Raw genomic sequence first — 24,601 nt, 5'->3', positions numbered from 1 at the left:
AGCAGAGGATGTGCAAAGATGACAACAATGCACGTGCCACTGTCCCCAAAGCGTCACCTTCCCCTCAGGGAAGTATTTCAGGCCATGTCTGTTCCAGAGTCCAGTCGGGGCATGAGGAGCGGCCCTGTGTCTGGGCCGGTGGCTCTGCAGCCGGAAACCAGGGCAGCATCCTGCGGCAGCCACGGACTCAGCTGGGAGGAGGAGACCGGCGACAGAGCGGGGAGGCCCGCCCAAGCAGCCCCCTCACTGAACGGCAATGGCTGCAGTGAGGTCTTCGCGTTCCTGGTGAGATTTACGTCCCACTTGTGAAAAAGATTTGAGAGGAAAAAATAAACCGTTCGGCTATGACCAGAGGTCTTCTCGTTGGGTCGCTTTGTTAAAGGGCCAGGGGTTAGAGGGAGCAGGAGCCACCTGGCCAGGTGTGACCCGCGCCAGGTGCGGATGGGGCGCGGTCAGGAGTGCAGGTGCCGGAGCCGCCCTGCTGAACGGGGCGTGTCGCTGCCTCTCCGAGTGGTCACTGGGACTGAGTGCGCGAGTGTTGGGACAGTGTTGGGACAGTGCTCGGGAGGACGCCCGCCGCCTGAGTCTCAGATGGCAGAGACCGGCCGGCCTGACCTCGCGCACTTCCTACCACACCCTCGAGAACTGTTGTGAGTTTGGATTCCCGATAAACAGAACCACGTTTTTACTGCTATGGCAAGGGTCACCTTTTAATTTGTTTTAGCAATTCAACAAGAGATTTCAAAAGGTATTTGGGACGGAGGCCAAGAACCGACACAGCAAGACTGGAGGACAGGGAGGCTGGTTTCGGTTCGGGGTCCCAGGGCTGGGAGCTCCCAGCCAGGAAGCCGCTTCCTTTCTGCAGGGAAGGGGGGGCGCTCCCAAGGGTCCGCGTGGTCCACTCCAGAAATACAGCCCACCGATCGAACACAAAGAAATACCTTCCTTTCACAATGCAGAATACTGGTAAGAAAGAAAAATTTTGCTAATCACGGAGAGTCTGCATTTAGTTCTAGGAAAAAAATATGACTAAAACTAGTCGGAAGGTAACTTGTAGGCAGCGAGAGATTCTTCCATGTAGAAAGAAGTTTGGTGCACAGAGGTGTGACTACTGAATGGTTTATTAATGTCTGTCTTTTTTTTAAAGATTTTATTTATGTTTAGAGGGGGAAGGGAGGGAGGAAGAGAGGGAGAGGAACATCAGCGTGTGGCTGCCTGTTGTGCGCCCCCTACTGGGGATCTGACCTGCAACCCAGGCTTGTGCCTGACTGGGAATCCAACCAGCGCCCCTTTGGTTCACAGTCCAGCACTCAGTCCACTGAGCCACGCCAGCCACTCAACGTGTGTTTTATAAGAGCACTCGGCTGCCTCCCCGGGTTCCACATTCCACTCCCAACAACAACAGTCCTCTGGGCGTCATGACACACGCGTCGTCCTCTTGCACCTGTGGCCGACAGTGGGGGCTGCGGGGTCGGGGGCCCGCCTCCGCCCGTCAGACCAGCCGCCCCAGGAACACAGAGCCGGGGTGCGAGGCCTTCAGGGCGGGCCACTGCACCAGGAAGTAGTCGCAGAAGGGGCGGAGGAGGCTGCCGGACAGGGACAGGCGCTCCACGCGGCAGACGCTCTCCACGTAGACCAGGAGCACCCTCTTCACGCCCAGCAGCCCCAGCAGCAGTGCGGAGGCGCAGACCGGCACGCACGTCCCGGGGCCGTTGCACAGCACCTGAGAAGTCGGAGGGCAGGTTAAAACACAGAACATGTACCTCGGCGAGGCATCTCGCATTAAACATAGTCACACGTTAGAAGGGGTTTTTTAAGTTTTTCTGAAAATATATTTTATTGATATGCTGTTACAGTTGTCCCATTCCCCCCTTTGCTCCCCTCCGCCCTGCACACCCCTCCCACCCACATCACCACCCCCTTTAGTTCGTGTCCACGGGTCGTATGTGTCAGTTCTCTGGCTTCCCCATTTCCTATACTGTTCTTAACCTCCCCGTCTATCTTCTACCTTTTACATTTCTTATTCCCTGTACCTTTTCCCCATTCTTCCCCCCCCCCCCATAACCCTCCATGTGATCTCCATTTCTGTGATTCAGCTCCTGTTCTAAGTCGTTTGCTTAGCTTGTGTTTATTTTTTTAGGTTAGGTTGTTAATAGTTGTAAGTTTGTTGTCATTTTACTGTTCATATTTTTATCTTCTTTTTCTTAGATAAGTCCCTTTAACATTTCATATAATAAGGGCTTGGTGATGATGAACTCCTTGAACTTGACCTTATCTGGGAAGCACTTTATCTGCCCTTCCATTCTAAACTAAAGCTTTGCTGGATAGAGCAATCTTGGATGTAGGTCCTTGCCTTTCATGACTTCAAATACTTCTTTCCAGCCCCTTCTTGCCTATAAGGTTTCTTTTGAGAAATCAGCTGATAGTCTTATGGGAACTCCTTTGTAGGTAACTGTCTCCTTTTCTCTTGCTCCTTTTGAGACTCTCTCCTTATTTTTAATCTTAGGTAACTTAATTATGATCTGCCTTGGTGTTTGCTTCCTTGGGTCCAACTTCTTTGGAACTCTCTGAACTTCCTGGAAGTCTATTTCCTTTGCCAGATTGGGGAAGTTCTCCTTCATTATGTTTGCAAATAAGTTTCCATTTCTTGCTCTTCCTCTTTTCCTGTTGGCATTCCTGTGATTCGGATGTTGAAACGTTTAAAGTTGTCCTGGAGGTTCCTAAGCCTGTTCCTAAGCCAGTTGTTTTGAATTCTTTTTTTTCTTTTTTATTTATTATATATATATATATAATTTTTATATATAAATATATATTTTATATACTTTTTATATATTTCTTTTTTATGTTTTATTTATTTAGTTTAGAGAGAGGGGAAGGGAAGGTGAAAGATCCGGAGAGAAACATCAATGTGGTTGACTCTCACACGCCCCCTAATGGGGACCTGGCCTGCAATCCAGGCATGTGCCCTGACTAGGAATCGAACCAGCGACCCTTTGCTTCACAGGCCCGTGCTCAATCCACTGAGCCACACCAGCCAGGGTTGTTTTGAATTCTTGTTTCTTTGTTCTGTTCTGGCTGAATGCTTATTTCTTCCTTCTGGTCCAAACCGTTGATTTGAGTCCTGGTTTCCTTCCTGTCACTTTTGGTTCCCTGTACATTTTCCTTTAATTCACTTTTATAGCCTTCACTTTTCCCTCTGTTTTGTGACCATACTCAACCAATTCTGTGAGCATCCTGATTACCAGTGTTTTGAACTCTGCATCTGATAGGTTGGCTATCTCTTCATCGCTTAGTTGTATTTTCTCTGGGGCTTTGATCTGTTCTTTCATTTGGGCCATATTTCTTTGTCTCGGTGTGCCTGTTACGTTGTAAGGGGCGGAGCCTTAGGTATTCGTCAGGGTGGGGCAACCACGGCCCCGCGTTGTGACGCTGCGTGGAGGGGAGGGGTCTGAGAGGGAGCAGTGCTGCTTGCTGGGCTCTCAGCCACTTCCCCCCTTCCCACAAGCAAATTGGGCCCTTTTGGTGCTGATTCCCAGGTGGGTGAGTTTGTGTGCGTTCTAGGACCCTGTGGGTCACTCCAGTGGATTCTCCTGTGAGGCTGGAGTTTCTTCCGCTGCTGCCGCAACCCCCACAGGTGTTTTCACTCAGAGGTTTTGAGGCTTCATTTCCCCGCCGGGACCCTGGGTTTTGCGGTCTGTCTCGCTGCCCCGTGGTTCCTCTCGGTTTATCTGCACTTGAATGTGGGGCCGCCCGCTCTGCCCGCTGCCTGCTGCCTTGCCACGTGTCCTCTCTGCCCGTCCCCGCCCCTCCTGCCGCTCTGGGTGAGTGTTTCGTCTTTAACTCCTTGGTGGTCGGGCTTCCATCCAGTTCAGTTTTCTGGCGGTTCTAGTTGCTTTTGGTTTTTAAATTTGTTGTCCTTCTTTTGGTTGTGTGAGGAGGCACGGTGTGTCTACTTATGCCTCCATCTTGGCCAAAACAGATTTTTTAAGTTTTTCTAAGTCTTGAATAATTCCTCGACAAGATGTGACGTGTAGCCAGCCACGCACTTTGCAGCCTGTGGGTCCGCGCTGAGCTCTCTCCCTCACCAGCTCTGCGCCCGCGGCAGGCCCGTCCCCGCTCTGTGCCCCGGCGCCTGTCCTGTGCCGTGGGGCCTGCGGCTTGGCCAGCACTCAGTGGCCGGCCGTGCGCTGCTCTTCTCTACCGCTTTCACTCTTTTTCATGGCCTAGTAATATTCCATCGTGTGTACGGGCCACTGCCTGTTGTCTGACCGTGTACTGATGGAGACCTGGGTGGCTCCCACGGCCCGGATGTCGTTAGCAATGCTGCGGTGAACACGAGGGCACAGGCGTCTTTTCAGATCCGCAGACTTGTGTTCTTCAGACATAATCCCAGGAGTGGAAGTACCGGGTCAAAAGGCGGTTCCTTTTTTACCTTTTTGAGAAAATCCCACAGTTTTCCACAGCGCTGCACCAGTCTGCACCCCCCACCCACAGTGCAGGAGGGTTCCCTTTTCTCTGCATCCTCCCCAGCGCTTGTCGTTTGTGGATTTACTGATGTCAGCTGTTCTGACAGTGTGAGGCCATATCTCATTGTTTATTTTGCATTTCCCTGATGATAAGTGATGTTGAGCATCTCTTCACGTTTGTTGGGCATTTTGCGGAGGATTTCATTTCCTTTGCTGTGCAAAACCTTTTTAGTTTGATGTAGTCCCATTTGTTTATTTATTTACTTTTTAATTTCTTTTCTTTGCTTGAGGGGACATGTCCAAAATGATACTGCTAAGAGCGCTTTCCTTCCAAGGGGCTCCAGCCGCCCCGCCCTGCCCTGCGTGGCCCTGGCAGTCCATGGCTGCGGGGTGGGACGAGGAAGGGAGACCGGCTGTGTTGCCCCCTTGGGAGCCTGCGCGCAGGGCCTGGGTTCCGGGGCTGCCAGGCTCCTGTGTCCCCTCCCAGCTCGGTGGCGTCCAGCTGCAGTTTCAACGCACGTGAGGAAGACCCTACGCACCGCAGGCCCCACGGCCTGGCTCCTCCTCCGCTAGCGGGGTGCGGGGTTGGCAGAGAGCTGAGCGGGCCGGCGGCCACGCTGGACGGGCGTTTCGGGGGCCTGCCCTGAGGTTCCAGCACAGCAGGTGCTGTGAGGCCAAACCAAGACCTGATGTCTGCTGGTCTGGATGGCAAGGCCAGGGCTGCTCTGCGTCACTGTCAGAGATCACGGCCAGGCCAGCCCCTCGCTGTTTCCATGGCTTCCTGGCCGCTGCTGCGCTCTGCTGAGGAAACGGAACCTCAGCGCTTTCCTGTCCCCTGGACACACGGCCAAGGTGCCGCTTCCTGCCTTCCGGGCCGTCCGGTTCCCACCGCGTCAGGGAGGTGTCTGCTTCCTGTAGCCCGCGTTTCCCGCAGCAGGCAGGCCGGCGCAGGCGCTCGTCGGGGGGCCGGGTGCTGGGGTGGGGGCACCCTCGAAGCCCCCAGTGCTCGTCCCTGGAGGCGAAGGGCAGCCCTTGACCTCTGCAGGCACAGCGCCTGGGCGTGGCGTTCTGCAGAGTGACCCCTGGAGTCCGATGGCAGCCCCCAAGGTGGGCGCTGTCACCGTCGAGTTTGGACAAAATGACGAGGCCACAGGACGTTGGGTGACGAGGAAAGATCGCACAGTGGAGACCCAGCCAGCTCCCAGGGGACGGCCCCACGTCCAGAGTCTGTGTCGGGCCGTCTGTACCCACCACCAGGCCCGGCGCTGGCTGGGACTCGCTGCAGGGCAGACGGGACCCCGGGAGGGAGTTGAAGGCGCAGTTCTGGCAACGGTTTGAACACTTTGATTCCGTAGAGAATCAGGTTCTGCAGAGAACCTGCCACTGGGCTGAGGTGGAGGAGAAACCTCTCAGCAGATAAAACGGGGGAATGGTTACCACAGAAAACAGGGAATAAATATCCTCTCGGAACAGTAAGAACTGGCTGAAGTCAAAGCCAGGACAGGACTCTGCCCACAGGCGACATCTGCTCTGTCCTTCCTCGCTGGCACGGGCACCTGTGCACCGCGTCCCTGCCCGGCCGAGCCAACGGCGGCCAGCAGTTCCTCTTTGGCAACCCGCACGCAGAAGTGTCTTCCGCACCATCCACATGGGATCCTCGGATTCCTCTGTTCTCAGCCGCAAGGATGTGTGAGGACACTGGAAGATTCTGGCTGTGGCCCTGGCTGGGGACGCTCAGCGGGCTGCTGGGCGTCATCTCACCAAGCGAAAGGTCACCAGTTGGATTCCCGGTCAGGGCCCACGTCTGGGTTGCGGGCTCAGTCCTGGGTCAGGTCTGGATGCGTGTGAGAGGCAACAATTGATGTTTCCCTCCCTGTCTTTCTCCCTCTCTTCCCCTCTCTCTAAAAATAAGTGTTTGCCAACAAATCTTTAAACAACCCTGCCTGTGTGTGTGAGAGAAACACAGAGACAGAACCCAGGGGGGACCAGGGAGCCCGGGACCTTATGGTTGAAGGACTCGGCTCCCTGGAGCCCCGCCCGGCTCCCGGCCTTGACTGTGGGGGACACGTGCCCCCCCGTGCACACGCAGGCCTCCCGAGCTGTTTCCTGTCCGTCCACGGCCCCCACGTTTGCGGAGCCCACCAAGGCCGCACCCGGCCCCGTCAGCAACTCGCAGGGCTGATGGCCCTGCTGGTCCGAGCCAAGGTGTTTTCCAAGGATTCTCTGGCCTCCAGGCTCAGCAGAGCTTCCAGTGCGCGCGGCCGTGCTGGCGACTCCGCCCTGCAGCGCATCGAAGGCGGGACGTGGGGCACCTCCAGAGGCAGAGCTCTCCCCGGTCCAGTCAGGGACGGAGTCCTTCACGCTAGCAAGAGACCCCGTGCCTCTGTGCTGCTGTCCTCGGGCCCCTCGACACCCTGAGCTGCCCCTTTCCCAGCCAGACTGTCTGGTCCAGGACCGTGCCTGTTGAACAGGCCCCCGGCGGCCCTGGCGCCCCCCAGGGCCCGAACACCCTGCCTGGCACATAGGAGGGGCTGCCGCACCTGCTCCTGCAAAGGGGGCTGTGTGTGCGGGGAGACAGCAACCAGAGATGTGGGGGCCGGCGCTCCCTCAAGGGCCCACGTGGGGACACGCGGGCCAGCGGAACTTACTGGGAGGGGCTTTCAGGGCCCTGAAGCTCCCCAAGGCAGGGGAGCTGCCCGCAGACGCCTGTCCCTCCCTGGCTGCACTCGGGTCCTGTCTCAGGAAGCGAGGGACCCTGGGAGGAGTGCGTGCAAGGACCAGAAGTTGGGCCTGAGTCACAGAAGGCTTTTGGAGGGCCCGGCTGACCTGGGAACAAGGCCCGGGCGAGGAGGAGGGTCCGCAGGGCGGGGAGCAGGGCGGGGACGGTCCCGGGGAGGTGGCTGGTAGCGAAGCAGCTTCTCCTCTGCCACTGGTCATCTGGGCTGTGTGACGGGCACCCTGCTCGCGCTGGCCTGCTGGGCCTTGGGGAGGGCGGCAGACACGGCGGGGGGGGGGGGCTCCTCTGGCCGCAGCGGCAGCAGGGCACCTCCGCCTGGTCGCTGGGGGCCGGGCTCTCAGAGCCACAGCAGCCCCCCTCTCAGCCCTGCTCGGGGCACTGCTGGGCCGCAGGTTGGCAGGTCCTCGCCCCAGAGCCTCCTGGGAGGGGGCGTGGCGGCAGCGGAACAGACCCCTGCCCCCTGCAGCTCAGCCTGGGGTGGAAAGCGGGGTTACCTGAACCAGGGGCAGCTCCCCTTCCCGCGTCCGATGGCCGGCAGCCTGGAATCCGCTCGCCGGGCCCTTGGCCACACCCCGGGCCTGAGTCTGAGACAGAGCTGGCCCCACCACACGGGGCTCCCGCCGGCCGGGGAGACGGGGGCAGTGGGGCGCGGCACCAACCCGGGACAGGCGCTGACCCTGAACGTGCCCTGAGGACAGGCAAGCCCGCAGGGCCGTGTTGTGACTCGGGCGTCCGCCCCGGGTGTCCGTCCGTGTGACTCGCTGGGACACGTCTCTGTGAGCCCTGCAGCCTCAACTCAGAAGGCAGCGCAGGGCCGTGCTCGGTATGGACGCGGCCGCCCCAGGCCCTTGGCTGCCATCGCCTTCGGCCAGGCCAGTTTTCTCCTTACACCCCAGCTCTCTGACCCACAGAACGGGGACCGCGGGGCGGGAAACGGGGTCCTGGGCTGCAGTGGGGGTGAGACGGCTCCATGCCTGCAAGGGGCCAGGTGGGCGCCCGGCTGGTGTGGGGGGGCTCGGCCGTGCCGGCTGGGAATGGGGGGCTTCGGGACCGGGTGCCCACTTTTTCTTTTTAAGAAGGGGAGGAGTGAAGTGGAGAAAATGACCAAATTGGGTTCGGGAAGAGGAGGGAGGAGGAGAGACCTAGCGGGCTCCAGAACGACCGATTCTCTAGAGGCTGGTGCCCGCCAGGCGCCCCACGCTCGCCGAGCTGTGCCGAGGCCGCAGCCCTGCGGGGGACCGGGCTGGCTCCGCCTTAAACAGGAATGAAATCCGCACATACAACGTGCCATCTGTACCTCCCGAAAACTTCATGCCAAACGAAATAAGCCAGTCGAAAGGGAAAATACCGCGATTCCCGGGATGCGAGGCAGCCAGACAGGCCGGTCCACAGGCAACCTCACAACAGCTCAGCAGGGCGACACGCGCTGTCACCAGGTGACCGGCCCCACAAATGCCGCCGGGCTGGCCCTGCGCGCGAAAATCGACTGATGTCGTCTGCCACACCCACAAGCTGAAGATGAAATCACAGGAGCCCGTCAACAGGTGGGGGGAACAGTGGACGGAGTCCAACAGCCCCTCAGGATAAAAAGCCCGGCGCCGAGGGATGAGAGGTGGCAGAGGACACCCAGGAAAGCCCTGCAGCTGCCGTCGCACCTGCTGTGGGGGCCGGGGGCTTCCCCACCAAGGCGGGAGCAGGGAGGGCCCTCCTCTGCCTCCCCCGCCTTCGCCTTCTCCGGGCTTTGCCAACAATTAGACCCCCCCCCCCCCCCAATCTGCGCTGGCTGTGCGGACGGAAAAGAGCCAGCCCGGCTCACTGGTCTGAGGGGCCGGCCCGGCCGGAGTCTCTGGGCACCGTCGGGTCCCCAGCTGGATCTGACGGCCGCACTTATTATTCCCACCAGTCGTCTGAACCCCGATGGCAGGCCTTTAAGTCGTCCTCCCTGAAGAGTCACACGAAAACAAAGCAGAAGCCGCAGCATCTCTGACCTCCGGACTCCCCGACCGAATCGCGCAACTTGACCACGGGGACATGGTGTCGCTGACTCTGCCTGAGGACCGCGCACGGCTGTGGTGGCACTCTTGAGGGCGGGCTCCCAGTCCCCGGGCTCTCGGTGCCCAGAAGGACACCCCCGCACCTGCCCCGCCTGACGGGAGGGAGGGGCCCTGCGATGACCCAGGGGCGGCTCCCCCGTCCGTGGGGTCTAGGAGGGGGGAGGGGCAGACACAGCCCAGCCGCTAGTCGAAGGCCCATCTGAGCGCCTGGCCCGGGGCTCGGCCGCACGGGCAGGAATAATGAAGCCAGGAGACTTAGTTCTGGGCCCTGCTGCGCTCACGGTGGGACCCGGAGGAGGAGGACACAACCCACCGAAGGAAGGACGGCGGGGCGACCCGCACGTTCAGAGGCGTCTGCGGGAGCAAGGGCAGTGACTCAGCCCCAACGGCAAACTGCCTCCACAGCGGTGGCTGCGCACGTGCGTTAGAAAACGCTGTGTCCAAGGTCTGACGGACGCAGCAAACGGGGAACCGGGAAGACCAAGCAGGCCACACGGTGTGGAGCTAACACGTGGAATGCACTGCCCTTTGCAAACTCCGCCGGCCGCACGGCAGGCTCCATCCTTCTCGGCAGAAGTCCAAACCACGTCAGTTCTGACGTCACGCCCTGACGTCAGACGCCACGTCTGACGCCACGTCAGGCCTGCCACCACCCGCTCCCTCCGCGAGGCCGAGCCTGGTCGGCGGGGAGCTCCTTGCTGTTTGAAGAGCGTGCAGCACCTGCTGCGCTCCTGACGTTTTAACCGAGACCCCCTCGCTCCCCCAGCAGGATGCTAACACGTCTCACCCAGTGAGCCATGTGGTGGAATTTGTGAGGTGTTCGCCGGTCCCTAGTAAATCCACGGTGGTCACGGTTTCCCTGGCCCCGCCTGCAGGTCCTGTCGGACAGGTGTGCAGGCCTCGCTGCTGGGCCCGGGGGAGGCCAGAGCTGGCCCAGCTGGCGCTGCGGGGGACGGGGAGGGTCCCCTCAGGAGACGCTGTCCCGGTGCAGCTGGGGTCTCACACGGAGGGCAGCTCTCTGCGCGGCTGACGGAGCCGGGAAGGGAAAGCCACGGCCAGGAGGTGTCCCGCTGCATGGGCAGGAATTATACCGGGAGAGACAGAGATGGCCCCAGCGCAGCCGCCCACAGAGGAAGCGTTTCCTTGGGGACAGAAACCTTCCACCCGCTGACTCGTGCGCGGGGCAAGAGGCCGTTAGAAAACACTAACTAGGAATCTTTTCTTTTTTTAAATAAAGTTAAAAAAACTTAAGTGGCCCCTTGACTTGTGGGCATTAAAATACAGCAACTCTGGACGAGGGTGCTTTGGGCCCGATTCAGGGGCAGGGTGCGCAGCACGAATGCACCCAAGGCCACCGGGCCGGCACTTCAGAGGGGTCCGCCTCCCGTCCGCGGATGTCTTCTCAACGTAGAAAAGAAACAGCCGCACCGCGCTGACGATGAGCGAGAGGCGTCCGTCACTTCAGGAGCCTGCCGTCAAAACGCCCACTGAAGTTCCGGGGGTTAGGCTGGCGGGTGCACAGTCAGCGGAGGCGCGGTTGCGGGTGCGTTTTTCCTGCTCCACCTCCCCCACCTCAAAGCCTCCCGCAGCCACCTCTGCTCCCTCCTACCCCTGCCCTGGCCCCTCCCCTTCAACATGGACTGAACCCCCACGGGCTCGGTGCTTGTGTAGGGGCCAGGGTGCAGGTCAGGCCTCAGGGAGCTTGCAGTTGGCACCCGGTGCCCTGCGTCCAGGCTGCTCACTGCCCCCCCCCCACCACTGGGGCTGCTAGAGCCGCAGCCCCGCCCGCACCGCGTTACCCTGCGCCCCTCAGACCACAGAAAGGGGCACTGGAAACACGCTGAACAAAAGGTCACTTCAGTGATTCTCAGAGGCTGCAAACAGAGCTCTACTGACCCGCAGGACACCTGAGAGCCCCCGACGCTGTGCCTTTGCCGGGCAGGCCCTCCGAGCCTGCCCTTCTCGCACCGCCCAGCTGCCCGCCCCCACAGGGCCCAGTCTCTCCAGGTCCTCTGCCTGCTACGGCCGCACAGCAGACCCTCTGGAAGCAGCCCCGTTCCCACAGGCTCCCTTCCCCTTCTGCTGCACTCACAGTGGGGTTCTGTGCCGCCCCGCCACCCGGGACCCCCTGCTGGCTTCCACCTGGGCAGGAAGAGGCCCCTGGGATGGGCTGGCGCCCGGACAACTCCAGGACGTGCAGGCAAAGCGAAAGGACCGAGCACTGGGGAGGCGGAGGCACACGGGCTTCTGCAGGAGGAAACCGGCCGTGTGCCCCGTGGAAAAGGGCCCCCTGCGCAAGGAGAGGAAGCCTGGTTCCGGGCGGGGGAGAGCCCCTGAGGGGAGACCGAGACGTGGAGCAGTCTCGGGCGGGTAACGCCCAGCCCCACTCGGACAGACTGCGCGCTGGGGTCGTTCGGAACGTGAACCAGAGGCCACGCCGTTGAGAGTACAGACGTCACTTTGGGAAGAAGCAGCACCAGGCTGTCACCGAGCCACCGTCGGGGCGCAGGGGCGGACCCCACATGGCTGGGAAAGCGGTTCGTCAGCCCAAGGAAACCAGAGACATGGGAGGGTCTTCACACACTCCGTGCCCGCTCCCCACAGGGCCGGCCCCCTCGAGTCCCCACGGGGGCTGCTGAACGGGAACAGGAACCCCGGCCTGGTCTCCCTGCCGCGCACGCGGGCTGCTCCGCGGGGACAGCCCCTGACCAGACGTCACCGAGCGGCCCTCAGTCTGATCTCGTTCATCTTGGAAAACACGAAGCAGCAGACGACCGTGGCCAATTGTTTCTTACTCGACTTGGCTTGAAAATCTCACTCTTCCTTAATTCCATTTGCAGACGGTCATCTCGGGTCAGCTGACCTCTCCTTTGTGCGGCCGAGGTTCCTCTGCACGTGTCCTAAGGGTCCGATCGCCAGAGAGCAGAGCCCCGATGAAGGTCACCGCACAAAGGGACGCAGGGCCCCAGCAGCAGCGGGGAAGCGAGGCTCCCGCACGGGTCCTGGCTCATCACCAAGAACTTAACGGACTCTCGTTAATGTTTCAAACACATGTCAATCAACAGGCCAATAAAAGTGTGACAGGCCAGGCAAACAGTGGCGACCAGTGCCACCCAGTTGGTGACTCACCAGCGAAAGTGCCCAGTTAATAAAATCACAGCGTCCTACTTGTGGACAATAAGCCGCTATCCATGCTGGGAACTGGCCGCCGTGACCTTAGACATTTCACAGCTCACACTGGGTAAGAAACGTGGAAAAAAGTGACTCAACGAAAGAATGGCCTCCTTTCATGTGCAGTGAGTGTGCGTGTAACAGACACGCGGAGACTCGTCTCGGTGGGTAACGCCGGCCTCAGCGTCGGACAAAGAGGCGGGGCGTTAAGTGGGATGGACAGTTTCTCCTAGTTTGTTACACGTGTGGAATCTGAAATTTGCTTTTTACTCGATTAAAAATTAAGCCAGCGTTCCTGTTTGTGTGCAGAGCTCCTTGCCCCAGTCCCCATAACAGCTGCCAAGCCTGGGGCACCAGCAGGTGACACGAGGCCCAGGAAGGCCCTCTGGCTTTGCAGGCTGCTCCGGAGCCCCAAGAAGAGCCCACTCGGGGAGCGGGCGCCTTTCTGCACTGACTCACAGTGCCCGGCGTCCACTCACTTCTTTTAAGTCGTCCCACAGATACATGGAAGGCCTCTTTCTAGGCAGGGCCGTGGGAAACACGAAACACACGGCCTGTGCCTCCCGGGAACTTCACAGATCTTTCCCACCTGCATGTGCAGACCTCGAACTTGAGTTTGACCATCAGCAACTTCAGCAATTACACTTTCTCTTCCTTTCCTGGGACAGACACACTGCTCCGAGGGAGCACGTTTTCAGGACAGTGGGGAGTCAGCCACTCGCCCCAGACGCCCCTGAAGACGCCCACTTTGGGGAGGAGCTAAAGCAGACACAGCAGCAGATGAACCCTTGGGTTCTCAGGTGCAAGACGGTGAACCACAAAGAGCGTTCAAAATCCAGGTTACTGGGTGCTCGATGTGCGTGTGTTACCCTGGGGGTGGGGTGGGCACAGGAAGGGTTACGGGAGGCCAAGACTGGTGGGAGCCCTTGGCCGGGGCCTTGAAGGGCAGACGAAGGGGCCCTGCCGCTCAGCAGGCCCGCTGGGTGGGACACCAGCAGAGACGGAGAGGGCGGCAGGCCCCCGGGCAGCCCGGTGCGGTGGTGCTCTCGGGGTCGAACACGTTTGCACCCAGCGCACCTTTTCTAAGAGGCTGAGGGCCATTCGCGTGCAGTGCGCCCTTTCAGGGTACAGGCCTGGGCTCCGGCAGAGGCACACGGTGGAGGAGCCGCCACCCCTGCGGCAGTCGAGAGAGAGAGAGAGAGAGAGAGAGAGAGAGAGAGAGAGAGAGAGATGGAGAGATGTGCACAGAAGGTTTCAGAGGGGTTTTGCGTTGGGTCTTAACCGGCCCAGACAGACAAGCACATCCCCCACAGTTTCCACGGGGAGGTGGCGCAGTGATCAAGGCCAGGGGTCTGGACAGGGAAGGGCCGGGGTCCCAGTCCCAGCCCTGTGCTTCATCCCCAGCACGGGTGCTGAGCAAGTGACTGTGCATCGTGGGGCCCCATCTGTGAGCCATGAAACTCGAGGGACAGCCTCACCAACCTCACGAGCACGGTACTCAGCAAACGTGAGCGCTGAGTCCCAGACGGGGTCTCCAGTGGAAAAGCGCGACCTGCTCTGCTACTTACACACGCTCTGGGGCGGTAAGGACAGAGCCTAAGTGAGACGCAGACTTCTCGGCCCGGCGCTCACCGACCAGGTGAAGCTGAGGGTGCCCGGCCGGTGTTGCCATCCGAAAGGAGAGAGGTCTCCTTTGCGGTGGCCGCAGAGGCAGGAAAGAGACAGCGCTCTGTGACAGGTCACAGGACAACCAGGGGACCCAGGGCAGACCCTGGAGGCCTGCGTGGGGCGGTCTGGCTCCCAGTGGAGCAGAAAGACCCGTGATCATGACCTTCAGTCCCCACCAGAGGGGCTTCGGCACAGTAGGGCCTCTGCCTGGGAAGCCGGCCGTGGCGGGGCAGCCGAGCGGGCGGTGTTCACATGTTCAAACTGGTCCAGCGTAAAGTCGAAATACGTGACCCCCACTCTCTCTTCCCCCTTCCTTCTCCCTTTACAAACATCCTCCCACGTTTACAAGCCAGTTTACAGCTCTTGTAAAATGTTAGATTTGGTTAGAAGGAAACTGAGAGATGTCCAATCCAACCCTTTTCGCTTTAAGGTAAAGAAAGAGGCCCAGAGGGGGCTGGACTAATGTGAGATAAAAGCCGAGTGGCCCCCCCCAGCCCCTCTTCCCACTCGAGGAGTCAAAGGCGGAGGCCAGGCCATCCCCAGAGCCCTGCACGCCCCTCTGACCTCAGCCACCGGGTCACTACGCCCTTCGCCAGCAGAGCACACCGGTGCTCCCTCAGTGCGGGCCGGCCGGCGGGGTCTGCCTGGCGCACTGCCGCGGGAGCCGCCGGGGAAACCGCTACGCACCAGGTCTGGCTTCACGCGGTAGGTCAGCGGAAAGGAGAGCCAGGCGGAGTGCAAGGTGGTGAACACCGTGGACAGCCAGGACTGCTGGACCTCGCGGCTCCTGGGGATGCGGTGGATGTAGTATGCGGGATGCTGGAAGGGAAGGCAGAAACCGAGTCAGCGGGCCGCCGGCGCCGGCGCTCGGCAGGCGGCCCTGCGTGCGAGGCTTTATGCACCGTTCCTGACGCCCACCCCCGCTGCTTGGAACTGAGTTAAGTCGCTTTTTTGTGCTTTACACAGCACACGTCTTGGGGCTGTGACGGAAGGTTTCCTAAACGGGTTTCAGAAACGTCTCAGTCCGTTTTGACCACACGGTGGGGACAGTTTTCTACCGTAAGTTATGTTTTAGGCAAAGAGCGTAACGTGCGGAGGTACAAAGAGCTCTTACGGATGAGCACGTGAGACACGTACCCAGAGCCACTGTGGTCGAACGCATGGACCGACCACCCCAAGGCAGGCGAGCATGCGCAGTGCGGCGCCTACCGAGCGCCAGCTCACTGCTCGGCTCAGGAGATGGCAGCTGGTCCCTGCCCCACCTGCCCGGCCAGCACCGACCCCCAGTGTCGCTGCGAAACAGACGCTGACCTTCCGCACACGGTGAATTCTGGGGGGGGGGTGTCTTTGGAAACATCCACCAGCATTTTAAGTGCCTGCTTCTGAACCGGCGCTTTTGCGGCCAGACAGCGTTTGCCCAGGCTGCGCAGTGCGTCACCCTTTGTGGACACTGGAAACGGCCTGTGTCTTGTCTGCCGGGGATGGAGACGTCCCTACGGTGAAGTGCACGGAGCTGCCGTAACAGATGACACGGACGGAGCGAACGTGTATGAAAGACGGGCTGACACGCGTGGTTAAGGTGAGCAGCAAGTTTTGGGTCAGTTTGTTTAATACGGTCCAGTGTGTATTAACACATCACACACACGTGCGCCTGGGCACACACCTGTACACATACTAGTGTTTACATGGAGAATATCGGGACCCATTTGCCACAAACGGTACAGGTGGTGATTCAAGACGGGTTCGTTTCCCAGCTCACGCAGGTCGACGTCGGAAACCCGCGACAAGCGTGTATTACTACTTCTGTCGTCCCAGGAACCCAAGTCCTGGGGGCCTTTGTTCTCTGTGCTGAGGGACCATCACCCAACACTCACAGCGCAGAGTGCTCAGTGTCCAGGGCTGGGGACAGGGTGGCCCTGGGTGGGCTTTCCTGTGAAACCGGAGGGGGTGCTGGGTTCGGCCTGTCCCCTTACACAGCGGCCAGCCTCCCAGAAACCAGGGAGCAGCGAGAGGGCGGGCGGCCCCACCCTCAAAAGGTGCACTTTGTCATTTCCACATGGCCCCACTGGTCCATGGGCCACCCTGTTTCCTGTGGAAGGGTCACCCACAGGCTTGGGGGGCAGGAGAGGAGAGTGACCGGGCCTTCCTGGGGCTGGTGACCCACCGGGTTACCACTAGGTCAGGGAGCACACAGGTTCGCATTTCGCACACTCCCCGCACACCCCCCTCGGGCCTCAAGAGAAGCTGCCCCTTGCGGGCAGGGAGCCTGCCTGCTCTCGAGGACGTGCACTGCAGGCAGTGGCTGCGGCAGTGGGTCGGCGGGGGCGTGAGGCTGCCTCTGGGAGGGTCTGCTGTGCGGCGGGAAGGTGTGCGAGCCTCTGTCTGCAGCTCGCCCCACACCCGCAGCCTCCAGCCCCCCAGCTCTGGGCGCCCGCGCTCCCACCTCCTCTCCCCCGTCCCTGTGCCTGGCTCCTCACTGGAGGTTTGCGCACCAGCCCTTTCTGGGAAAAAACGGAGTAGAAACGAACCGGAGCCTTGGGGACACGCCTGCGTTCCTGGTGAACCTCAGACTCCGGGGCCCCTCCGGCAGGCGCTGCTGTGCTGCTCTGCCCTCCCGCCTGGCAGCCCAGTGGCAACACGGTTCTGGAAAGTGAGTCCAGAGCCCACCCTCCAGTGACCCGGCCCCACAGTGGGCAGGCGCAGAAAAGAGGAGGAAAGAGGAACGTAAATGTGAGACTCTCCTAGTCTCGCTCTACCAAATAGCGAAACACCGTGTCTGTCATTTGTCTGTCTACCTGCCCAGCCTCCTGACGCAGAAGGGCAGGGCCACGGCCAGGGCACCGCGCGTGCCCACGGCCTCCCACGGCGCCCACGGCCTCGACCGACGCACCAGCCAACGCGCGGAGGCAACGAGAAAACGCTGACGCGTAAAACCGCGGAGGGCGGATGAATTTTTCAGGCCTCTACCTTCTCTGAAACGAAGTGAAACCCAGTTAGATGCTGACAGTGGGTGACAACTTGTGACTTCCAGAGCGTCTTCCAGAATTACCTCACTGCTGGAGACCACAGACAGTCCTGGCCCGGGGCTGGGGACAGACTAAATAGAGGGCTGCAGTGGCTGCCATGGAAACAACCACCCAGCAGTCCCGAGGGCTCCGCAAACCACGGCGGAGTCGACGCAGCGGTCTGTGACGTCATCCTCTGCCGTCACCGCGCCGAAACCTACAGCACGTTGAGTATTTAAATGTACAGCCTCGCCGCTGCGGACTCTTGGAAACAAGTCAAAACTGAAGTGGTAAAGTTTCGTTCAACCCAAAGCGGTTTCAGCTTTCTTTCATAGCGGCTTCTTAATAACGCAAAGGATAATGCAGGCTAACGGGACACTGGATGGTCCCAGCACCGCTCTGAAACCGAGACGGCCAGCACTCACCACGCCGGGGACCCGTCTCCATGCGTGCGTGGCGGCTGCAGACGGGGCCCTGCGGACCAGCAGCCTGTCACGCTGGGGGCGCCTGGCTCCCCAGACCTCGGTCTCTCGCTCTGGAGTAAGGGGGTCTCGTGAGAACAGGGACCCTCAACCAGCCACGGTGAGGGCAGGCCTGGCAGGTCAAAGCCTTGAGGCACCCCTGCGGCCCGCGGAGGCATTCCTTGGCCGGAGATGCCGGGCTCAGGGAGAGAGAGAAGCGTCTGTTCCGGGAAGGATTACGGCCCTGGTGCACAGTCTGATGCCCCACACCAGGCATGTTAGCGGCCTGCTCCCAGCTTCCAGTCCCAGTCTGGGGCCCAGTCACCTGGTCTCCCTTAGGTGAGCCACAGCCTCGGCCCGACGGTTTGGGTGGGGCTCACCCCGCCTCCTTCACCCCCTACCTCCAGCTCCCACTTCTGGGTGGGCCCAGAAGGGCCTAACCAACATGGGACAACCAGGAGCCCGGCCACCACGACAGGGAACGTCACCCAGCTGAGGCCACGAGGCAGGTGTTTGCTCCTGGGAAGAGAAGCCTCATGTCTCTCAGACGCTGACACAGGCCACCTTGTCCATCCTCACGCTGGGACAACGGCATGAAGCCAGGGGTGAGGGGCTGCTACAGCTCGGCATGTGGTAGGGACCCCGGGCCACTCGCCAGCAGGGAGGTGGCCAGCACCAGCAGCCGGAGTGAGTGCAGTGTTGGTTCACAGTTACTTGGACTCCATCGGTCCGGCTCTGATCCAAGCAAAGCCTCGCCCAGCTCATGGCCATGTGGGGGAGGGCACCATTAAGATGGGAAGGAATTTGGGGCATTAAATCACTTAAAACACTTCAGAGCTGCGTACACATCTATGTGACTTACTGTTCTGAAAACAATCATTTAGTCACTGAAACGGCCACATCAGGATCTGCGTCTGCAACAAACCACCACGGCTTTCTTCTTTAGACGCCTACTCACTCAGGACGGGCTTCCGAGTCAGAGGTGTTGGTCTTAACACAGCTACGGTTCGTTGTAAACAGGAAAAGTGTTGCCCTGGCTAGTGTAGCTCAGTGGATTGAGGGCAGGCTGCGAACCAAAGGGTTGCTGGTTTGATTCCTAGTCAGGGCACATGCCTGGGTTGCAAGCCAGGTCCCCCCAGTGGGGGTGTCACATGAGAGGCAACCACCCATTGCCTCTAACTCTTTCTCCTTCCCCTTTAAAAAAAAAAAAGGAAAAGTGCATGCATGCATACATCAGCCACACTCTGGAGATGCACTCACGTTGAACCAGGGCTGCGTCACGTAACTTACAAACTGCAGGGAGGCCCCACGACTCAGTTACTGGGTGTGCAAACTCATTTCTCTCACAGTTGCTGGGGAGTTGAGAACAGGGACTCCCAGAGTGCTAGAGCTAGGGCCGGGCGGCGCTGCGTGGAGCCAGAGCTCCACCTGGTGGTGGCCGTGGGGGTTGCGGGAGGGAGGCCGTCCCAGTAGCTCCACACCCACCGGCTGATGAGCCCTGCAGCCGGCTAAACGCGGCAGACACGCGGGCTGGGAGACGCCAACCCCACACCACGGGCCTCAAGGAGCAGGAAAACCAGCCTGCTCCCAACACGCGGGAGACCCGTCCCCAAAATACCGGTGCTGAGGATGCGTGTTTGGGTTATTTTGAAAATAACTATTTCATGTCAGTAGGTTATTACTTCCACTGGGGCTTTTATCTCTTCTCAGCTTTACTTCTCGAAAACGGCCTTCACTGTTTTCTAATTGTCATCTTAGAAAATGTTCGAAGACACAACCAAAAATGAGCCATCATCCACACACCAGACGATCCCTCCCCTTTGAACAGCCTTTCAATGGCTCAGATCGCTTACGAAATCCTTCCCTCAACTAGAAGCGTTCCAAGGTGACCTCCAGCTTCCAACGTTGGTATAACCTGTCTGGTAATCTCCCCACTTTGTCCCCACTTTCCCGCCGCCGCTCTGGTCAAACGCCCTCCTCTGGTCGGCACGGGGCCTGCATGCTCCCCTCCCTCTCCCCACTTTGTCTTCCTGGGTCGGACCCCGATCTTTCTTGGGAAGCCGCCCCAATACCCCAGCCTGGGGGTTCTGCCCTCCCTCCCACCCCACATTCGAAGCCATAGGTACCTGTGGTCTTGCCACCCGCTCCAGTGCCCTCAGTTCAGTGAGACGCCTGAGGGCACTGACCACTGCCACCCACTTTGAAGTCACCGTCTCGCCCTCTCCCAGCTGGTTCTGTGCAGCGGCCGTCACCCACGACTCCCTTCACTGCCCTGCCGAGAATCCCCGACTCCTCCTGGGCTCGGGAGTCCCCGTGAGAGCGGGTAAGTGGGGTCGAAAGTGGGTTCTGTTTCAGGACTCTCCATACAAGAGCCACAGATCTGCCCACCGGCCCCACTGCTCTGCTGTGCACTGCCACCTGGTGGCAGCCCGTGGGGATGACAACGACTGGGGTAGGGGAGGCACAGAAGCCCACAGTGACAGCAGTCCATCAGCTCCTGCTGGCCCAGGCTGCGGCTTCTGAAGCTGAGTGGCCCTTCTGGGGTGGGAGGGGAGAAAAAAAAAGGGAGAGAAATGGCAGGGCCTCCCTGGGTCCGTGGTGGCCGCCCCATTCTCACAACTGCTCTGGCCACAGGCTGTCACGTTCTGCTTACTTGTCTTGTTTTCACGCCCCCCCACCCCCTCCCCAACCGAAAATCCTACTAGCCCAGCTTTCAGCAGAGGCCAGGATCCTGCCACCCCCAGCTTCCCACCCCTGCTGGTGGCCTTGCTCCCCCGGCCTGCTGCCCATCTCCCTGATTCCTTGTCACCCGCCCCCACCCCCGCAGTCTGTTTAAAGGGCAGGCACACCCTGGCCCCCCAGCAAGCAAACCTTCCAACGCCCCTCAGGCTGCTGATCCTGGCTGTGCGTGTGCCCTGCGCTCACAGCCAGCACCCGCCCCGCAGCACGCGAGGGCACGGCCCGCCTGCCCTTTCCCGTCAGCAGGTTGCTCCGGCTGGGCCTTCTTGTTTTTTTTTTTTAACCTTTTCTCTAATTAAAGTAAGACCCCCACTTATGGTAGGACATTTGGAAACTTGTAAAAATACTGTCCAATGTGTCTAGTACCAAACGGTTCCCTGCACCTGGGCCCCTACCTCCTGTCCCCGGAGGTGGGGTGGGGACATCTGCTGAGACACAGCCAGCCTGGGTCCGAGCGCTCCTCCTCCTCAAGGAAGGTGGGGCTGAGCACCCCCCCCCCCCCCCCGCAGCCTCACAGACGCTGCTCTGGTGACAGGTTCCGCTTGGACAGGTTCCCACCCAATCTTTCTGAAGCGTGGCTTCAGCTATCTTTGCTTTGGAGCTCATCGCCGAGGAAATGACACTTTCTTTAGAAGGCTTTGCAAGATATGTTTTCTTTTTTTTTTTTTTTTAAAGATTATATTTATTTATGCTTAGAGGGGAAGGGGGGAAGGAGAGAGGGAGAGAAACATCAATGTATGGTTGCCTTTTTCGACAGGGGTCAGTTTTCATATAAGTAGTTTCACAGCTAATGTTCAGGGTTTTTTCATTTTGTTTAGCTTTCTGCTACTTGCCTTTCCAATAGCTTTATTCCAGTGGGGGTGAGAGAGTTCTCCCAAGAGAAGCCTGTTTCTCTTAAAAAGCAAAACTACACAGAGAAATGAGGGCTAACAGTAGAGTTTGACAGTGAGCAGAGGCCTGACCCGTGTGGCTCAGTGGGTTGGGCATCACCTTGCAAAGGGAAAGGTCGCCAGTTCAATTCCCAGTCAGGGCACATGCCTGGGTTGCAGGCCGGGTCCCAGAACGGTGTTTCCCTCCCTCCCTTCCTTCTCTCTAAAAATAGATAAATAATGCACAGAAACAATAATTTATTTCCATTCTTGTGTGTACATATAAATAAGGTGAATCTTGTACCTAAAGACTTTAAATACCATTAACAAAACTACAGTGGACCCAAGGACCCAGAGTAACCTGAGTGAAGTTTCTGTAACACAGGAGGTGATCTCCACCTCGGAGTGAACAAAGCAACGTTATTAAGTTAAACTCCAGTTTGCAATATGCTGCATGCTTATACCTGCATGACCAGGTGTTAAGTTAAACTCCAGTTTGCAATATGCTGCATGCTTACACCTGCATGACCAGGTGAATGCCAGCATCTAAATACATTTCCTACAAGCTAACAAAAGCATTTAGAAGTTCACTGAATAACTGCATATCAATTTAAGTTGTAAACCAAACAAGAGAAAGTCCCTCTGCTGCTTGGGCTGTTAAGTCATATCCTCTGATTTCTAGGAGGGTCTTGAGGTTCCGGGAAGGGCGGGCTCGTGGTCACAGTGTGGGCCGGCATCTCCCCAGGACTGGGTGTGAGTTGTGCTCTGAGTGGCAAGAACTAGACCCCTCGCCAGGCACAGGGCGCCGCCACGGCCCGGGTTCGTAAGCAGCACAGATGTGCTGGCTTCCTTGAAGAGGCTGGGAAATTCAGCCATGTAGAGCTACACAAAGCTGCGAACTGCAGGGGCGTTGTGTGGGGCCAGTTAACAGCTGCGGGTACAGCTACTTCGGGGAAAATGTGTGGGGCTGTGGGGGGCTGTTTCTCCAAATAGTCCAGAAGAGACTTCCACGCAGAGAACACACTAAAACCGCCTGCAATTACAGTATGGATTTGACTTTGGGTCTGGTAGGTGGTGTAAATGAACCTGAAAACCTTCCTCCCACAAATAGATTGAAATACTGTAAGAAACGTACTGTACTACACACCTTCAATATGTATTTTTGCACTGGGAGGAAGGGAATTCCTTCCCTGCCAGAAATAAGAAGAAAACAAGCAGGAAGCAGATGGTGCCCAACACGAGGTGAGGGAGGGAGACATGTCGGAGGCCTGGGGCTGGGGGTGGACTGCCCTGCCAGGTTAGGAGCGGGGGTGGCGCCTGACATTTCAGGGACGGTGACACTCCCTGTCCTGGAAGGTCAGAGTGCCCTGGGGCTCAGGTCTTGTCCTGTTCTGCTAACTACACTCAGTCCCTGGGTGACCTCACCCACTTTCTTACTGTAAGTCCACACCGTCATGCAAAGACACATGACTACCAAGTTTATATCCCAGACCAGGCTTCCCTCTAAACCTCACTCGTGGATCCAACCGCACAGCCCTCGGCTTGCTGGGGTGGGCACAGACATCCCGCGTGGAGTCCTGCTGCCTCTGGGGTCTCGCTCATGTTCGTAGAGGGCAACTCCATTTTCTGGTGGCTCCGGCCTGGAAGTCACCCTTTGCTCCTCACCTGACCCCCACGCCCGCATCCTAACCCAGGTGCCATGAGATCGCTGCTCAGGAAGGTGAAACCCAGTACACAACGTGAACCTTCTCAGAAACTGAAACGGTCACTTACCGTGGTACTGGGGTCTCTGTCAGCTCGGTTTTGTTCAAAAGAATGTATCTTCTGGGCACTGAACTCATCCGTGTCGGCAATGACATAATGCCTGGGGCAGTAGGCGCTGGACAAGTGCCCCAGAAGCCTCAGCATCTCGGTGGTGTGCCCGCCTGCAAGAGGAGAGGAAGCCTCAGCCTGGGAGGCCACTGGGGCAGAGCCGCTTGACCTGCTATGCCCCTACTCACGTCTGTGCATTTCTCAAAGGCAGGAGGAACCACTGGAAACAGGAATCTGTGCCCTTGTGCGAACACTACTTTTATGCGGGGAAGAGGGTAACCAATGTATAAACATAAAGCCAGCGCTCACGGCAGGTGCTGGGGAAGGTCGTGCGCAGTGCAAGGCACACCTCTTGCTCCGGAGAAGGGGGGTGGGGGGTGGGACACACACACAGAGACAGAGGCGTGCCCCGGCTGGGAATCACAACGGGGGTGGGGAACGCAAGCGGTTAGGGAAAACCAAGCCTTGGGGTGAGCCGGGGAGACCCCCAGTGAAGGCGGAGGCGACTCAGAGGTGAAGGCAATCGGAGCGCGGAGGCCCCTGGGCAGGGGCGGGAGTGTCAAGACAGGAGCGGGCCAAGGATGGACAGGAGGCGTGCACGCGTCCGAGGGGTGGCGGGGACGAGGGCGCAGCAGGGTCAGAGCGCAGGCTGGAGTGGGGGACAGTCGCTTGCCTCCGAGCTCGCCTTCTTTGTCCCCCCGCCCCCATCACTTGCCTACGGCTGCAAGAAAGTGCTCTCCGCGGGGACACGGTGAGCAAAGCAGAGGGAACGTGGAACCAATGGGGCGCCTGCACCCTCGCGACACCGGGGCTGTCGTCGCGCCGGAGCAGGGGGCGCACTGCCGACTGGGTTCCAGGAGGAACCAGACACAGACCTAGCCCAGGGCGCGTGTCACATTTAACTGTGACAGCTCACCTTGCCTCGCTGATCGTGATTCCTAAACTAGGTGCCAAATGCCTAGACTAATTCATGCAAACCGGCAGCATATTCTTCAGGGAAATCGCACGTTAGCACCGAGAGGCTTCTGCGTCCTCTCGGGTCACTACTAGTGTATCAGACAACGATACGCTGAAGACAGGCTACCGACTTGTGCAAGGCACTCCTCTGTCATTAAAGCAGCAGCAGCCCACCGGCACTGGGTCTGGCTGGGGGGTGGGTGGGTCGGGTCTGGCTGGGGGGGTCGGGTCTGGCTGAGGGGGTCTGTTCCGGCGAAACTACAACTCTCGGCGTGCAATGCGCACAAAGCGCGGAGGAGACCCGGGAAGGAGTCGCGGTGCACTCTGGGGTTTGTAGTCCCACCGCAGCCGGGCGGTCACCGCCCCATACTTACCGGACCCGGCCACCACCATGAGGCTGACAGACTTCCGGGGTACAATGACCTGTGAACGAAGCACGAGCCATAGCCGCAGGGCCAGGGCCACGGCCAACACCACTGCGCCCGCTGTCAGGATGAGGAGGGCCCCCATTCAACGGAACGACGCATGCGTAATGGCCTCTGTCCAGCCCCGAGGATGGTCGTAGTTCGGGAACTACGGGCGCTGAGGTGACTCTAACTCTACGCGTCCATGGCCTTGTTGGGCGGGGCTTGCTTGCGCTGGGCGGGGTTCATGCCCGGAAG

The 24,601-nt window shown here is 59.2% G+C and overlaps 1 protein-coding gene across 1 annotated transcript; it reads right to left on the bottom strand.

Moving 5' to 3' along the window:
• Positions 1 to 1,103: 1,103 nt before the first annotated feature.
• On the bottom strand, positions 1,104 to 24,566 carry ALG14 (ALG14 UDP-N-acetylglucosaminyltransferase subunit). The gene is made up of 4 exons (XM_037152998.2): positions 24,314 to 24,566; positions 22,944 to 23,095; positions 14,784 to 14,915; positions 1,104 to 1,723 (listed from the first exon to the last, which is right to left on the bottom strand). The coding sequence occupies exons 1-4, from the start codon at positions 24,447 to 24,449 to the stop codon at positions 1,493 to 1,495; spliced, it is 651 nt and encodes a 216-aa protein (XP_037008893.2). The 5' UTR covers positions 24,450 to 24,566; the 3' UTR covers positions 1,104 to 1,492.
• Between the last annotated feature and the right edge of the window lie 35 nt (positions 24,567 to 24,601).

This window comes from Artibeus jamaicensis, unplaced genomic scaffold (assembly GCF_021234435.1).
Source record: "Artibeus jamaicensis isolate MK-2021 breed Jamaican fruit bat unplaced genomic scaffold, CSHL_Jam_final scaffold_1689, whole genome shotgun sequence".
NCBI lineage: Eukaryota > Metazoa > Chordata > Mammalia > Chiroptera > Phyllostomidae > Artibeus > Artibeus jamaicensis.
Note: the sequence above shows the minus strand (reverse complement) of the source record. Positions and strands in the feature narration are given on the sequence as shown.